General features: G+C 36.2%; 3 protein-coding genes across 3 annotated transcripts; all 3 read right to left on the bottom strand.

Annotated features, from left to right (window-relative positions):
• Positions 1–519: 519 nt before the first annotated feature.
• Positions 520–4,549, bottom strand: LOC112554433 (molybdopterin synthase catalytic subunit-like). The gene is made up of 5 exons (XM_025222208.1): positions 4,529–4,549; positions 2,495–2,627; positions 1,671–1,821; positions 1,092–1,215; positions 520–679 (listed from the first exon to the last, which is right to left on the bottom strand). The coding sequence occupies exons 1-5, from the start codon at positions 4,547–4,549 to the stop codon at positions 611–613; spliced, it is 498 nt and encodes a 165-aa protein (XP_025077993.1). The 3' UTR covers positions 520–610.
• LOC112554009 (molybdopterin synthase sulfur carrier subunit-like) lies at positions 4,529–6,212 on the bottom strand. The gene is made up of 3 exons (XM_025221565.1): positions 6,092–6,212; positions 5,555–5,676; positions 4,529–4,716 (listed from the first exon to the last, which is right to left on the bottom strand). The coding sequence occupies exons 1-3, from the start codon at positions 6,104–6,106 to the stop codon at positions 4,590–4,592; spliced, it is 264 nt and encodes an 87-aa protein (XP_025077350.1). The 5' UTR covers positions 6,107–6,212; the 3' UTR covers positions 4,529–4,589.
• Positions 6,213–7,235: 1,023 nt separating this feature from the next.
• Positions 7,236–15,542, bottom strand: LOC112554432 (ATP-dependent Clp protease ATP-binding subunit clpX-like, mitochondrial; the record flags this gene model as incomplete). The annotated part of the gene is made up of 11 exons (XM_025222207.1): positions 7,236–7,361; positions 8,921–9,069; positions 9,883–9,975; positions 10,194–10,493; positions 11,030–11,194; positions 11,808–11,896; positions 12,461–12,625; positions 12,967–13,131; positions 13,551–13,758; positions 14,395–14,534; positions 15,386–15,542. Coding segments are annotated over 11 exons (1,698 nt in total), but the record flags the coding sequence as incomplete, so codon positions are not given.
• Between the last annotated feature and the right edge of the window lie 343 nt (positions 15,543–15,885).

The raw sequence follows: 15,885 nt of genomic DNA, 5'->3' as shown, positions 1-15,885 counted from the left end.
GCGCCGCTTCAATGTTGGTCTTGTGTGCGAAGAGTATCGGCAACATTCCCCAACAATATATAAATATTCAAAAGGTGGCTCATATTGCTGCATGGTAGGATGCCACTATGTAGGAGTCAAATGTTTCAGTTTGTTCTTTTTCCGCTTTTGCGGGTAGGTATAGCGAAAGATCAAGACGAGTGGCGAGCGGCTCACAGACTATATTGGCAGACCATGGACGTGTATAGGTGGATCACGAACTAATATCCCTAAATATACGTCCATGGGTGGATTGCTGTCTGTCTGCTAGTTCATGGTTCACACACAAAACTGCTTTCCTCTCCCCAAATTCCACAAAGTTCTTTTTCACTAAGTACTAAAAAAAAAAATTAAAGTACAAAATGCAGTGATTTAGCATGGTTTTTGAAGATTTTCACCCATTTGGTTAACTGCAAATGGAAGCAGATTTATGTGTTTATGTATGTGTGCATTTGTCTTCTATTTTACCACTTTTCAGAAACAAAAAAACCAAAACTTGAATAAAATCATAAACTATTTTATTAAACCATTTAAAGCCGAAAATTATAATACCATGATCAAGTCAGTCAGCTCTAAATAGCGCCATTGCCAGTCAGTCTTTGCTAATCCATGTACATTCCCTGTTTTCCTTCCAAGAAGAGGTGGCATCGTTGTAGACCTCCTGCAGAAAAAGGCAAGACTGAGTTTTTAAACCATCTCATAAGGCAAAGGAAAACCTAAGTCTGCACAAATGTCCAGATGCCTTTTGCTGTTCCTCTTGAAGAGATCATCATATTGCTCACTATGTCACTGCATAGGAAGCTGCACACTTGGTCATAAAAAGAAAAACAAAATTTAAAAAATATTAAGCAAAGAATATGTCTAAAATGCATAGTTTTGATCTGAAGCAGTATGGTACTCAGAATCTGCTGCTGTCCATTTAATAACAATCAGTCGAAAGTGCTCACTTCTAAGAAAATGTGTTTCTGTGTTAGTGAATTTTCATTAATACATCTAGAAACATCCACTCTCTATATACTAAGAAGAAATTTGCATTTTTATGTTAGTGAATTTAAAAAACTTAAAATTAATACTTTTTTCCAAATAGGTACTGTGGCCTTGACACTGTCAATTGCAAAATGAACAGCTTCCAGAGCTTCTTTTCTATGTGATGCTGAAATAGCAATGATGATGCTGGCCTCCATCACAGGTACCTCCCTGACAGGACAAAAATGCAAGATAGATGATTTATAAGATGCATGTACAAAATTTGCTATCTTTAAAATGCATAAAAATATGTTTTCATATTTCATTATTCAATAGTGATTTTTATTTAATGGCACTGATTGAGTAATTTTAAGAGAATCAGAAAATCAAAACCTCATCATATGTCTCAATCACTATGCTATGTTGAGGCTGCCAATTTCTTAGAATAAAAGGGAATTATTTGGAAGTGGCCCAGTCATCAAACTTCTGTAGTTTCTGGCTTTAGTGGCCAAAACATCTCAAGACAAAAAATAAAATAAAATAAAAATGACACTAGTAACTACATATGCATCTGAAATCGCTGCATAGAAAACCAACAAATATCTGCAGGGACGTGGACTATCATTGAATACATGGTAGTAGTATATAGCATATGTGTGTGTTTATATATATATAACCCAACCCACCCAATTCTGTGGACCATGACAATATTTTCCACGTTCCACTGACTACGGACAAGCTGGCATGTTTCTAGCATCTTCTTTTTTGCCATCGGCATATATGCTTCATATTCCAGACGCAAAACTTCCTTTCCTTCAAAGTGGTTGCGTGTTGTACCTTGATGCATAAAGTGAGAAATTTATCTGACTGGACTGTTAAACCTATTTTTATCTGAAACTTCATTTACAATTGTACTCGTAGTACCTTTATATTAATATGCACAAATTTAGCATCTTTAGAAATATATAGCTTAGGTATCCATCTTGACATGATAGTATCCAAAGTTAATGGCATTACCATTAGCATTTGTTGCACATTTTGAAACCTCACATACAACAGACTATATGAATTTGACATATATATGTACTTCAAGCTGATTTTTTATTCAATAATAAGCAAAAAGAAAGATACATATGAAAAGAAAATTTTCATCCTGATTTCAATGATATCAAACTTTTTTCTATAACTTTTACTTGATGATAGTCCCCATTTATTGTATGGTTATTTTCTAACAATCTAACAGTGTTTCTCAAAATGAAGGAACTATAAAACATGAAATAAATGTGAAAGTGTACACCAATCATTCTCAAACAGAACTGGGAATAATGGAGGCTGAAACATCCTGCCAAAAACTCTACTTTGATCACTTAGTTACCTTGTCAGTGATTAGCAATGGAGAACAATCCAGCTTTGAATTTTTTTCACATCAGATTGTTAAAGTCATTTTCTGAACAATAAACCTGATAGCTCTGTATGCTTTATTCTTAACATAACTGAAAGGGACACTTACCAACAAAAAGGCCAATGGCTCCTGCAGATGGAGAAGTGGCTCGAGATGTGATATTTTCTATGCTGAGTTTACCTTCCACTACATCAACAAAATCCTCACCAACTTGATGTTTACTATTGTCACTTTCATTTGTCTGTTCAAAGAGAGTTCCATTTTAATCTCAAAACGTATTAGACTTTCATGAAGACAGGTGTTCTTCATTACCAAACTTTTCCATCATTAAAAATGTGAATCAACAGCTACCTAAAATACAAAAATCATGACCACACAGTTAATGGTAGCTGCCCTTTGCATGAATGTAGGCCCCTTAACAACAACTAAGGTAAGAAATAACTAGGCTTAACATGTTCCTTAGCTTTTGCATAAGTCCCTTGTGGCATGTTCATTATTTTGAAGATGATCAGTTGTTCTGAATAATATTTTGAACTACTTCAAAATGTGTACTTGAAAGATTTTGTTAATAACTTTTGATGGAAAATGTCTGCACATAGGTTACTTTAAATGCAAGTTTAGTGTTACAATTATTATTAGTAAATCTCCCTATCATCCAGTGATAAATATAAATATAATGTGATAAAAGAACTCAACACTTAAAATAGTTATCCACCAGCACACATGATACCTTCTTGTACAAACAAATGTCTAAAGACAACAGGAAAGGTTGGATGCATTTAGATTACAAATCACCAAAGAATGGACACAAATGTTCAATAAAGTAATCAGTTAATTTGGTCATAATGATGAAAATATAAAAAAAACTAAAGTTAACACTTAAAATGAAATAAAAAAAATGCTCATAAAATCAGGTAACATTATAAAGACCTGATTATTTTTAAGTTCAAGGGAGATGAAGCCAACAAAAAAGAAGGGGTGGGGGGAGAAATGAAAGTATCAGGAGAAATTAAAAAGTGATAAGGAATGAACTAAAAGTAAACCAAAAGACAAAGAAATTAGAATGATTTTGCATCACTAATACAGGAAGGTTGGTAAAACACAAACTCCTGGTGTTCATGGTGCCAAGCCCTGTAAAGGATGTTCTACAATCCCTGTACTCTGAATTTTAGGTTATAGATATCTTGCAGGTGCTATTCTCTACATTTTCAACCCTTCATAAGTATGCTACCTTATCAATCTGCCATAAAGTCTGTTCCCAAGGAGATAATCGTTATAACAATAAGAATAGTCATTCTAAGGTGACCAGACGTTTCGGGGGCGAAAGCAGGACACGTTGCCGTTGATGGTGTCGTCCCCGTCAAAGAACGCCGAAAAAAGTGATTTTTAAAGACAACCGGGACATTTGATGGACTTGCCAGAAAGCCAGAAAGCGGGACATTGCTCCCCCCCGACCCGATGAGCAGGCGGGACAAGAGGTCAAAAGCGGGACTGTCCCGCCTAAAGCGGGACGTCTGGTCACCTTAGTCATTCTCTTTATCAGCATTCCATTGCATAATTGTTATAAGAACAATGTAATAGAAAGAAACACTAAACAAGAGAATAAGAGAGGTAAAAAATGAAGATCATGTTTACAGAATAGTTCAGCTCTCCTGTTAACTTGCTCACTTACTTCACCCTGTAAATGAGCATGCAAAGATCTATAAGACTCCTTGTGACCACCTTAAAACAATAATGATAATGAAGATGACGATACTAGAATTTACATTTCCCCATGAGGATGTGAGCTCAGAACGCTGTACATGAAAGTCTACAAACAGTGGTGTGTATGAAAGCAAACAATAATACAAAAAAAAACATGCAACAAAGAAACACAAGCATCAACAAATGGATATGTTAGCTCTTTTTGCTCCAGCCTCTTGATACTTATGCCCAATTTCACAGGCAGTTTCAGCCTATGAAAATTATTTACAATTTTTCAGCATTATAAAAAACTCAATTCACTCTTTGATGAACAGTTCGACTAAACGTTTAGAGTGTAATGGATCTATATCCATCACAATGCTAAATGAAGAATCCCCCAAAATATGATTTATTGGAAAGGCCTGGATTCATTTCTGAAAGCAAATAGTTAATACTTACTTTATCAAGACTTCCTGACATCTTTGTAATATCTGGCAATGACGTCCTGGTAGTATGCATATTAACCCCCACTGATGGGAGGTATTATAGCAAGCTCGTCACCAGTCCTCAGGATCAGCTCTTGGTCATTAGTGTCAAGGTATTCTCCGTTCAGGGAGAGCACAATATTTTGAGCTACTGCACTCAAGCTACACACACAGTTTAAGCAGGAAATTTATGGTATTTAATAATTACTTGCTTCTAAGTATATTTATGTGAAAATTGAACACCATGTTCTAATTGCTTTTGACAAACATTTCTATGTATCATTGTACCTCCCCAAGGCCACCAGTATAAAATATTACAGCTGTACATTTAAAGTTTAGCAACAAAACATTATGGATTCATAAATCAATTAAACATTTTGTAACCTTTATCAAAAATATTGGTATAGTATGTAAGCAAAGCTGCCAAAACATTTTAGAACCTGGAAAGTGAGGCTGGTCGTGATCTAAGTATGCATGGATTTTTCTGGCTTAGAATACTAAATAATAAAAACATTAAAAGTGCCAGATGCCATGTGGTCATGGAGCTGGCTATCTTTAAAAAAGTGAAATGTGTATGTTTAGGAAATCAGTGACAATAATAGTAAAACCCACCATTGCTTGAATCAGAGTTTCCCATCCACAAAATGCAGACGTGAACTTAAAATTGTGGGGGGTTTAAGTGACCTTCTCCCCAATAAAAATATTGAGGTCTCATTGATTAGAAATGGAAAAAAGTCTATATCAATGTACATTTGTTATCATTACTATGATCTCTGATGTCCTGTTTTTATTTGTCTTATATAAACTACATCACTGATGTTCAATAACAAATGATGAGGTATAAATGCCAAATTCTGTGTCTGTTCTCTACTGCCTGATGTTCATTAAACTATTTGCAACAAGGTAAAGCAGCAACCAAAACAATTTCTTTTTGTGTAAAAATCCTTCAAATATCAGCCATCACCGAAAAATGTAAACTGACACTTAGTTTCACTCTTACCCTGGGTATTCACGAAGTAATGAATTCAGAAACAAACGTGGTGTTGTAGAAATGTCCACTTCAAACTCTATTTCTTTATGACCAACAATTTCCCGGCTTTTGGCGAAAAACAAAAGTCGAACCTGGAATATGTGTCATACACAACTTTTTCATTAATAGCTCTACCATTAGATGTACCTATCAGAGCTGTAGTACACTAATCGATGTTAAAACCACTAATCTCAGAATTGTGCTGTACCATTTCCCTTTCTTGAAAGTGTGACCTTCAATCTGGTACGAATGTGCTACGAATTTGTTAATTCTTGTAACCCATATTTCAAGCAATGACTAGGCATTTAATGACAGAGTTTAAGTGCTGGAGTGTACACCATAGAGTTTAGGAAAAAGTTCATCTGTAAACACAGCTTCAAGAAACCCTTCTACGTGTTCAACGCATTCTCAAAACAGCTTTTTGTTCTTAGTCTATATGTTCTAAAGATTTTTGGTAAAGCCTATAAGCGCCCTCCCACCACCAACAAAAATATACTATTTGATTACCAGAACGCGCTCCATCGGACTACATACTCGACTGTTCCAGATCTCTGTGACACTCAAGACCCCGAGTTACCCTCTGTAGAAGTATTGCAGAGTGGTCTACCGTTGCAGAGTGGTCTACCGTTGATGGGTGTGTCTGGGCATGGACTGTAAACAAAGGGGAATAGTGAATTTGGGGAGTAAGAAATTCTTCTTACTTCTGTTCTTCATTCTAGATGTGCCATCTGTTCACAAGGCTTCCCGTCGGGACTTTTTTTCGAGTACTCAGCTACTGCCACTGAATGAAATCAACCTCCAATGTATGTATACACACACATACAAGTACATGCACACACGTTTTGATCCTTTGTTGATATCCTTCCATTGTTTTTCTCAAACGTAGCACATGAGGAAACAAAAAGATAAATAGCATGTTACGTTGCTTGACAGTTAATTACAGAACAGCTGAATAAATTCACGTAAATGGTGGGATTTTGTGAAAGAACGACTATTCAATCTTTGCGGATATTTTATAAAACGTACTGTAGTCGCAGAACTAAAAAGACGACTAACAGGAAAACGATCTGCATGTTTGCTTACCTGGGTCAAAAAAAAAAAAAAAAAAAAAGGTTGCAATTTATTTTACCATTCTGATTACAAAAATCAGTTTGCTGACAAACTGGCTGGGAAAAAAGCCTTCTTTTTCAGTTTCATTTCGATTTCGGCTGACCTCTTTATTTCCATCAGTTCTAGCTAATCCAGCAGTTGCTTCAGGACTTTAACACGTTTTAACCCTTATAGCACTGCATGTAAGTATTATAAAGACAATGGCTAATAACTGAAAATGACAGTGGGCGATACTTGTTTTCATTATTACTGCTCTCAGGTAAACAGACCAAAAAGCCTATGCATTTTCGGTAGGGAGAATGCATGAACTTTGCAATAAAAGTGATGAAAATTGCCTTCCCCATGGTTCTCTGGCAAAGCCACAATCGAGGCTCATCGTACTATAAGGGTTCAATACCATTCAGAAAAATTGATTCAATCATTGCAATTTTTAAGCTGATCTTTTGCCAAACATTCTTGTGCAAGTAGCACACCTGGTGTCATCAATTTTTCATTCATGCTCAAAATACAAAGAACAAACAAAAGCCTTAACAAACACATCAAGTGCTTCTTGTTAATGATATATTTATTGTTTTCACATCTGTGTACTATTGTAAAAGCTTATGTGGTGTTGTTAAAAATGAATCGATCTCCTTGAGGTGGTAGTTTTAGCACAATTGGAGCAGACCTGAAACAGTCACCAGTCACCATGGACTATAGCAAATAGATTCTGACCTCATAATAAATATAGAGGAAGCAGAAACCATCAGCGACATCAGTATTCTAAAAGGTAGGGGTGGCACAATAAATCTAGAGAAAGGCAATGATTAAGGGGAAAAAACTGTCTGATAAAGATGGTAACAGTTTGTCCACCACTTCCACCAAAATAGTAACAATCTTCATAATTTCCTAACTCAACTCTCTTGTCTTCATTCATATAGTTGGCAGCGAACTATAACAATTGTAACTTGATAATAAATATCAATAGTAATTTTTTTCCATGAAATTACTAAATGAACACACACCATTTTAAGGATTTAAAATGTATTACCTCATGAAATTGCCATAAATAACATTAACAATTTACAAACATTTTTCTAAGGTAGGATATGTTACATTATCCTGATCTTTATAAAAGAAAAACCAAAAATAACCTTATGGAACAAGGCAAAGTGTTTCTACATATAAAATTGCTACACCAAGCTGGTTAAAGTTTCATATATTTACATTAAAGTCTGGTGACAGTAAATTTCTTATGTCCCTAATACAGAATTTCAAACCATTAAAAAAAAGTTCTGAACACATGACAAAATTTGTATTTGAATTTTGAGTTAATTTTGAAATTAAGGTCTCACTTTCTTAAGCTTATTTCACATCCTCAACAGCTCATGGATTACTTCAGACAGATATTAAAAATGCACCTAAAATTGAATCTGAATGTGAAAAAATATGACATCTGCTGAAACTATAGGCAGTAGTATATTAACATCTATCAGCTTCTGATGATGATGACAATGTCCAAAAGTCTATAAATAAAACAGATCACAAGGGCAAAAGGTGTTTGTCTCACAAGTCCTCAATTCAACTTTCAGTTCAGTTAACACTGGGAAGGTCTTATGAGACAGACATGCAACGAAATACAATAAAAGATTTTCAAAATGTCTAAAACTATCAATTAACTACACTTAGTTTACTTTGTTTTCATCCCTCACATTTTCCTGAAGAATGTTCAACTTGCCATTCTCACACATTACAGTCCTAGCAGCTAGTAACAGGAAATCCTCTTTCTCAAGTGACCAAATTGTCATGCCCCTCAGCTAGTTTATGCACTCTTCATAAGTTTATGAAAGAAAGTTATATCTATGCAGTTGAAATCTGTTTCTATAATGAATTAGGATATCTTTCAAGAAGCAGCGACTCGAACTCCTCAAAAGGAAACAATAATAAACATTAAAAAAAACAAAACAAAAAACAAAACAAGCTACCAAATTCCTCTACTCCCAATGAATGTAACCAATTGTCAAGGGACAAAGTTCAGACACAGTTTGCTCCCATTCTCCCATGTTTGCTTTCTCTCTTCTCATTCAAAATGTCAGAGACTTCTTAAATCTGCAAAGCATCAGCTCATTAACTTTGTGGAATTCCTGTCCACATGGGAGAACATGTAAGCAGACTAAAGACAAGAGAAAACTCAAATCACAAGTTGGTGCACATCAGTGCTGTTGCATTCTTTCTTCCTCCTCATACCCGGAATCTTCATCTGCTTCTGAATCCATGGTACGTGATGAGTAGATGTACCTTGGAGGTGATTTGCCTTTAACCACATCTTCTGTCACGACAACTGTGGAAATGTTTGAACCAGGAACTTCAAACATAGGCTCCAGAAGGATAGACTCCTGCAAAAATGGTATATGCTGTCAGGTAAATAGACTGAAAAATGTAAACTCAAGCCCGCTTGATTGCAATGTGCAAATTTAGCAATCACTGATATGTACACCCAAGAAAGAAAAAGAAAATATTTTGATGCAACAAGAAATCATTAGATCCCAAAATCAAAACTTTACAAAACCATACAATAAACAAGATACTAGATATATTCACAAAGAAACAGTAAAAAGTTAAACACCACCACTTAAAAAAACACTAAGCATAAGAAATTCATACAACTCAAGCATCTCAACTGAAACTCATCTCGTCACATCACTACATTATTGATTTTAAAGGAAACATTATTTAATAATAATAAACATGTGATTTATATAGCACATGATCACGCTCATAAACTAGTATGCTCTCAGCACTTGAGACAAGAATTAGACATGTACAGCATACTAAAGACAGAAGGATAAACAATCATGCAAAAAAGTAACAAAGACAAACACAGAAGACGTAAAGAGAAATCTAGCAATAAACAGTAAGGACTGAGAGTTTTGTGAATCTGTTGCGGAAGATGAGCAGTCAGACTAGTCAACAGATTAAAAAAGTGAAAGAAAGGGTTAGAAGGTGGACCAGCAATATGTGGATTTTGTTAAGAATAATGCTCATGGAACAAATGTGTTTTTAGTGCATGCTTAAAGGATTCGATGATAGGTGGTGGATAATGAAGAGTAGAGAGTTTCACTATTTTGCAGCAAAGTAACTAAAAACCATATGTAACCATGACTATATTATTTGTAATTAGTGAGAAATCTCTATGCTGAAACACCTACTAATATAGCACGGAGTCCACGGGCACCCGTTTTCCTCTCAAGAGCCATCTGTGCTATGGCCAGCAATGCCTCTTGTTTCACTTCCAGGTGGGACTAAAAACATAAATTACTAGCATAAAGCCAAACATCTCATTTTATCATAGCATATTCTATGAGATGGCTGCAAAATTTTAAAAAATAATTTGTGAAATAAAATTATGCTGCAAATTTTATTGTTGAAATAGAAGCAGCAGCCATATTCCACTGAATTTAAATGGTTTAACTAGCTTAAAATTATTATTTAGGGACCGGGTTCTCAGCTGCATGCTTACCTTGTCCATGCTGAAAAGTGCCTGGTACTGAGGCACAAGTGCATTGCGTGGAGCTACTAGAATCTTGACCAGCATATCTTGAGTGAGACTATGAAACGGAACCACCACTGGCAGACGCCCACAAAACTCTGGGATTAAGCCAAATTCAATCAGATCACGTGCTTCCACCTGCCGCAGCAAGGCATCTCGTTCTTCATTGTCTGACACAGTGTCATTGCTCTCAGCCTGACTTTTCTGGTCTGCCTCTGAGGCTGCCCGTCGACCTTGATGGGTCAGTGATGGCGCTCCAAAACCAAGATACTATTAGGATGGCAACACTTATCAGTTAGAACTTAGTGATTCATCAAAACTGCATTACTAAACATAACAATATTCATATCTCCTTTCAAGGTATAGCCTACAAATTTATAAGGGCTTGCTGTACATTTACAGACACCTTTACATACAGAAAATACAGTAAGCATGCCTTACAGCCTACCACTGAAGTTAAAATATTTTTTAGTTAAAAAAAAAAAAAAAGTTATGATAATTAAAAAATAAGTATGGTTTAATCTTTCTTGTCAACATAATGAAAAATTTTTAACCAAGGTTACAATCTCATCTTCTCTAATACTAGTTTCAATCCTTGGTATGCAGCACTTTTTCCTAACATAGTGCATAGTAGATGTGTAGCTATGGATCTGTCATAAATGAACATTTTGCTTAAGTCTTATAAAATTCCTCAGGTCTTTATTAACAGAGATAAAAATTACATCTGTAATAATTAAAAACAGAAAGAAAACCACTGTTTATTGTCATATTAAAATTTCTTTAATGTGTTCATACTTGGAACTAACCTTTTCAGTTTTTCTGCGGCTGACAATTCGGTCTAGTCCATTAAATGCTCCTGAGGCAACGAAAAGAATGTTGGTGGTATCTACTTGGACCGTCTCACCACGTAGCTTACGTGAATTACGCTCTGGGACGTTGACAACAGTTCCTTCAAGCATCTTCAGCATTCCCTACATGAACAATTAAACTGTCATGTCAGTCTGACATAAGGCATTCAAAGACTTTATATGAATCAAAACTTTATGCATTTGAACATCCTCCACTATTATCTGCTCCATTTTCATCATTAAAAATTGTTTATGACCTCTTTCATGCATGACCTTGCAAGGTCAGTGATTCAGTCCTGTAACCTAACTTCACATTTATTGCTTTGTTAGAACATGATAAAATGGACTAAAATAAATATACTCCCAAACCTTATACTGTTTAGACTCTCAATAACATTACCTCACAGACCATAACCTCTCCCTCACTCCCATGAATCAACACAGAAAATCTTTCAGAAAGATATGCACTTATACATAGCAATAAAAAACAAAACAACAGTGTAATCTGGTGAAGAGAGCACTAAAATATACCCAAGACTGTCTATAAGTTAGCTCAGAAAAAACTGCATGATACCCCTTAAAAGCTGAAAAAGCCCTCAATTTTTTCCAAGAATTCTACGATTCTTAAACTTCATGTGAATCACAAAATGTCTCAGAGCTCTCACACATGCACGTGCATGGGTGTCTGCAAACAATTGGTTAACAAAAAAAAAAATTATCTTGAAACTGGAAAGACCTGTTGAACGCCCTCTCCTCCCACATCTCGTAGTTGATGAATGCCTGGAACACTGCCAATTTTGTCCACCTCATCAAGGAAAACAATACCTGGAACAGCCACCATGTAGCATTAGCAAAAACTTCCTTGTATCTTTAAATACTCTTACTAACATCATACCCAATTTCTTGCAACTATGTAATGCAAAACTTCCCTGGAAACCCTACGGGTAACCTGCCGGTCCCAAGCCCGGATGAAAGAGGAGTGTTGGTGTGTGGGCTAGCAACCCCACCCTGTAAAAAGACCTCTGCTACAGAAACCGCAAATACAACACAAGCACAACGAGAGCCTAGATGGGAAGATCCCTATTCGGAAGGGCCTATGACACGTGATGGCGAAAGCCCTCGGGAAATGTAATGCAAGAAGTCAGAAAAAAAAAAAAAGGTTACAGAATTTCCTGGCTGTTATAGTATCTCTAGTTACCCCTTCCATCCAAAATTCTGACCAATTTGTTATATAACTCGCATTGTGATTACACTACAAAATATTCTAGCACATTTTTTCTCACCCCCATTCTTCCCCACTTATTTGCAACATTGTTTCATGGCATTAAGAAATGCTGAATACTTGGTCTCAATCAGTTCTGCTAGCAGGAAGATTGTGTGAAAAGTAACCTTGCTGGGCCTTCTCCACATTGTAATTGGCATCCTGCAGCAATTTGGCTATGACTGACTCAATGTCTTCACCCACATAGCCAGCCTGCGTTAAGGTTGTGCAATCACAGATGGCGAAAGGAACATCAAGGCATCTTGCTAATGTCTGGGCTAATAACGTTTTTCCTGCACAAAACATTTTATTGGTTATATATTTTTGGAAGTTGTAAAATAAGGAGAAAATATAAATGTTATGTAACATTTAATGTTTGATTTAACAACTATTTTATACACCATAAAGCATACTAGACATCTCTATTTACTTTTAACATAATTGCTGCCACATGACATAGTAATTGTGACAAGGCCCACAGCCATTTTTATCAATGTGGCTATTTAAAATCTGTTCAGCTGTGTTCCAGGATAAATGCAACAAAGTTCCAATCGTGGTACCTGTTAGCTGAATGGATTAATTGTACTCATTATCAAAGACAAACTCATAAAAAAAATTTAAGCTATCAACTTGCCTGACCCAGTTGGCCCTAGCATCAGTATATTACTCTTCTCTAAACGCAGTTCATGAGTGGAAGCCTCCAAGATATCTGAACGCCGCAAATGATCTTCTTGCTGCTGCTGCTGAACAGAAGGCCCCAAAGGGCTACCAGGGGCAGCTACAGCAATCTGCAGCACGTCTGCCACAGATAAGAAACCTTTTTTCTTGTCTACTACCACTTAGACTACAGGAATGGTTTCTTCCTGTCTTCACTTTCATATATAATGCAATTTTTCCCTAACCCTACCTTTTCGTTTCATGCACTCCAACTGTGCTCCTAAAGGCTCATACACAAGATAAATGAGGGTTCAACATCCTATTGTATCTGCCAGTGTGACAATGTCTTACTCTGAGCAAGCAGGCCAAAATTGCTTAGGCAAGTACAAATCTGATTCTTTTTTCAAGACATTAAAAACATATTTCTGTATTAAGCTTTCTTGGCAATATTAATTCAGTTTGTTGAACCCTCCATCTAACCAATTATTTATGGAAAGCACTGTAAGCAGACACTTGTGAAAAAAAAAAAGAAAGAGACTTGAAGAAAATTATAGTGTCCACCTCTAGGTGAGAATGTTTGTGGAAAGTGTCGACTGGTTTCCTGCATGCCTGCATCAGCCTTGTTTCCTGAGCTGGCAGCACTGGAACCAGAGGAATCAGTCTGGGGCAAATTGTGATAGATGCGCTTGTAGTGATTGTAGACAGCAACAGAGAGCACTTTTTTGGCTAGCTCCTGACCCACCACATAACGATCCAGATATTCAAATATCTGCAAGAAAAAATGCAACAAAAAAAAACAAAAACAAACTGACATAAATCTAGTTTCCCTCCCCCCCTTGTCTTGCTTCATACGTGGAAGCTTACTGATTTCATCTCATAAGCATACTTACATTCATGTTCAATGGCAAGTACATGTTTAATAATTTATTATTCCACTAATAAACATATGTACCTTGCAGTTAAAAATGATAGCATGATTTTGCTTGAAAAGATGTTTGAAAGTGACCTTTTAAAAACATCTTTCATATAGCAATAGACAACATTTATATCAGTCTTTGTGAGATCATCCGTACATTAGTTGAATTAATGAAAAACAATACATGAAGTTGAAATCTCTTTCAACTAAATATATAATAATCTAATATTTGATAAAAGGGTTTGATCTCTCCTAAAACATTCAATCACAAACTCACCGGCATCTTTTAGAGAAGTTTTATATATGCTGACACATTTGGGTGAGTGCAGCAAAGAGAGAAGAAAACAAAAAGAAAAGGACGAGTGTCTTATCTGTCCTCTACAATAAGTCCCTGTACTGGTTGGTTAAGAAGGGGAATACAAGACTTGACATTTTAACGCATACTATGAAGTTCAATTCCACATTTATCTTTATCAAGTTGAAAATTACTTTTCGAGGAGGTGGGGGAGGCTTTCGTTTCAAGCCTAGTCTTTCATCACGATTTTCTTTGAAGCTCTTTTTGGAATCCGTCTCAGAAAGGACAACAAAAAAGTGGTGACACTTCTCACATTTTACAAATCTTGTTGAGGCTGAAACAAACGAAAAAAAACAACCTCAACTGGCTAACCCTCTCTAAAACCAACAACTAAACAACAAAATTGGCTTTTAACTTTAACATTTATTACATCAGTGCATGCTTTCAATCTCTAACATACAATATAATACAACTTATTAATCCACAAGGGCAATTCCAGATAGTGCTCATAAATAGCAATATACAGATAAATATATATGCCCAAAATAATTTCTCTCTCTCACACACACTTATATACACACTCCCAGTAACAGTAAGATACAGTTGATAGAGGGTAGTAAGATACAGCTATTACAAGATCATGTCCAGTGGGGGGGGGGGAGACGCCGTGCCAGCAACTGATCAAGTAAATGGCATGTGGAATTCAATGAACAGGCGGCTGACCGTTGTGTGGAGTTGATGATTGTGTGAATCTGCATAAAGGCTTCATGAACTTACAGCCCGACAGCAAGAGTGAAAACTCAAATGCCAATACATGATCAAAAAAAGAGAGGGCACAGGATGCCTTCCTTAGGATTTGCTGATAACATAAGGCTGCAAAGTCTTTCAGCCTGCTTCTGGTGATCTTGGAACAAATTTTAAGAAGGAAGAAGACTGTTCCTGTTCCTTAGGGAGAGGTTGTGGAACCAAAAGAGAGAGAGAGAAAAAAAGTGATGAGACTTTCAATCAAGGACTGATAGCACCAAGTGAGGATGACAGATGACAGCTGACAAAGATCAGCGTTTCTGTAGATTCATAAGTTGTAACTTGTTTTGACAAGTACTTCTAAATTACAGAAGAAAGGATGCTTCCCAACGTAACCATTACTATAGTAATACACATTAATTTTTCAAATTTTATACTTACAAACAAAAGTCTCTACATGGGTGCAAGGATCACCACACTTAGGACAGCAAAGCTGATTTTTGTCCCCGCCTTTAGCATTCTTAGACCCAGTGCCTGATCCACCACCACTTCTGTTAGCCCCAGAAGTCTTCTTGTCACCACCTCCCCACTGGGAGAATCACTGCCTGAGTCTGATGATGAGCTGCTGAAATACCGAAATCGAGCTTCTGCTGCTGGTAGATGGCATGAAAGATTTAACACTGCTGAACACTGAACGGGTATCCTGATGTGCTGCTTACATGCTCCTGAAATGTAATAGGCATATAAAAATTTTCTTAGAATGTCTTTATTTAAAATAGGTTGAAGACACTAGAAAGTTAAGACACTTTATTGTACTGACATTATAATAATGCAAAGTGTGGTGATGTTTTTATGTTAGCATGCAAGAATTTTGCTCCTGAGCATCTTTAATGTAATTTTTACTAGTTATAAGCTGCCCTTTAACTTAGTCCACAAGAGCA

The sequence above is a fragment of the Pomacea canaliculata genome, linkage group LG13, assembly GCF_003073045.1.
Source record: "Pomacea canaliculata isolate SZHN2017 linkage group LG13, ASM307304v1, whole genome shotgun sequence".
Lineage (NCBI taxonomy): Eukaryota > Metazoa > Mollusca > Gastropoda > Architaenioglossa > Ampullariidae > Pomacea > Pomacea canaliculata.
This window is presented reverse-complemented; position numbering and strand designations above follow the sequence as displayed.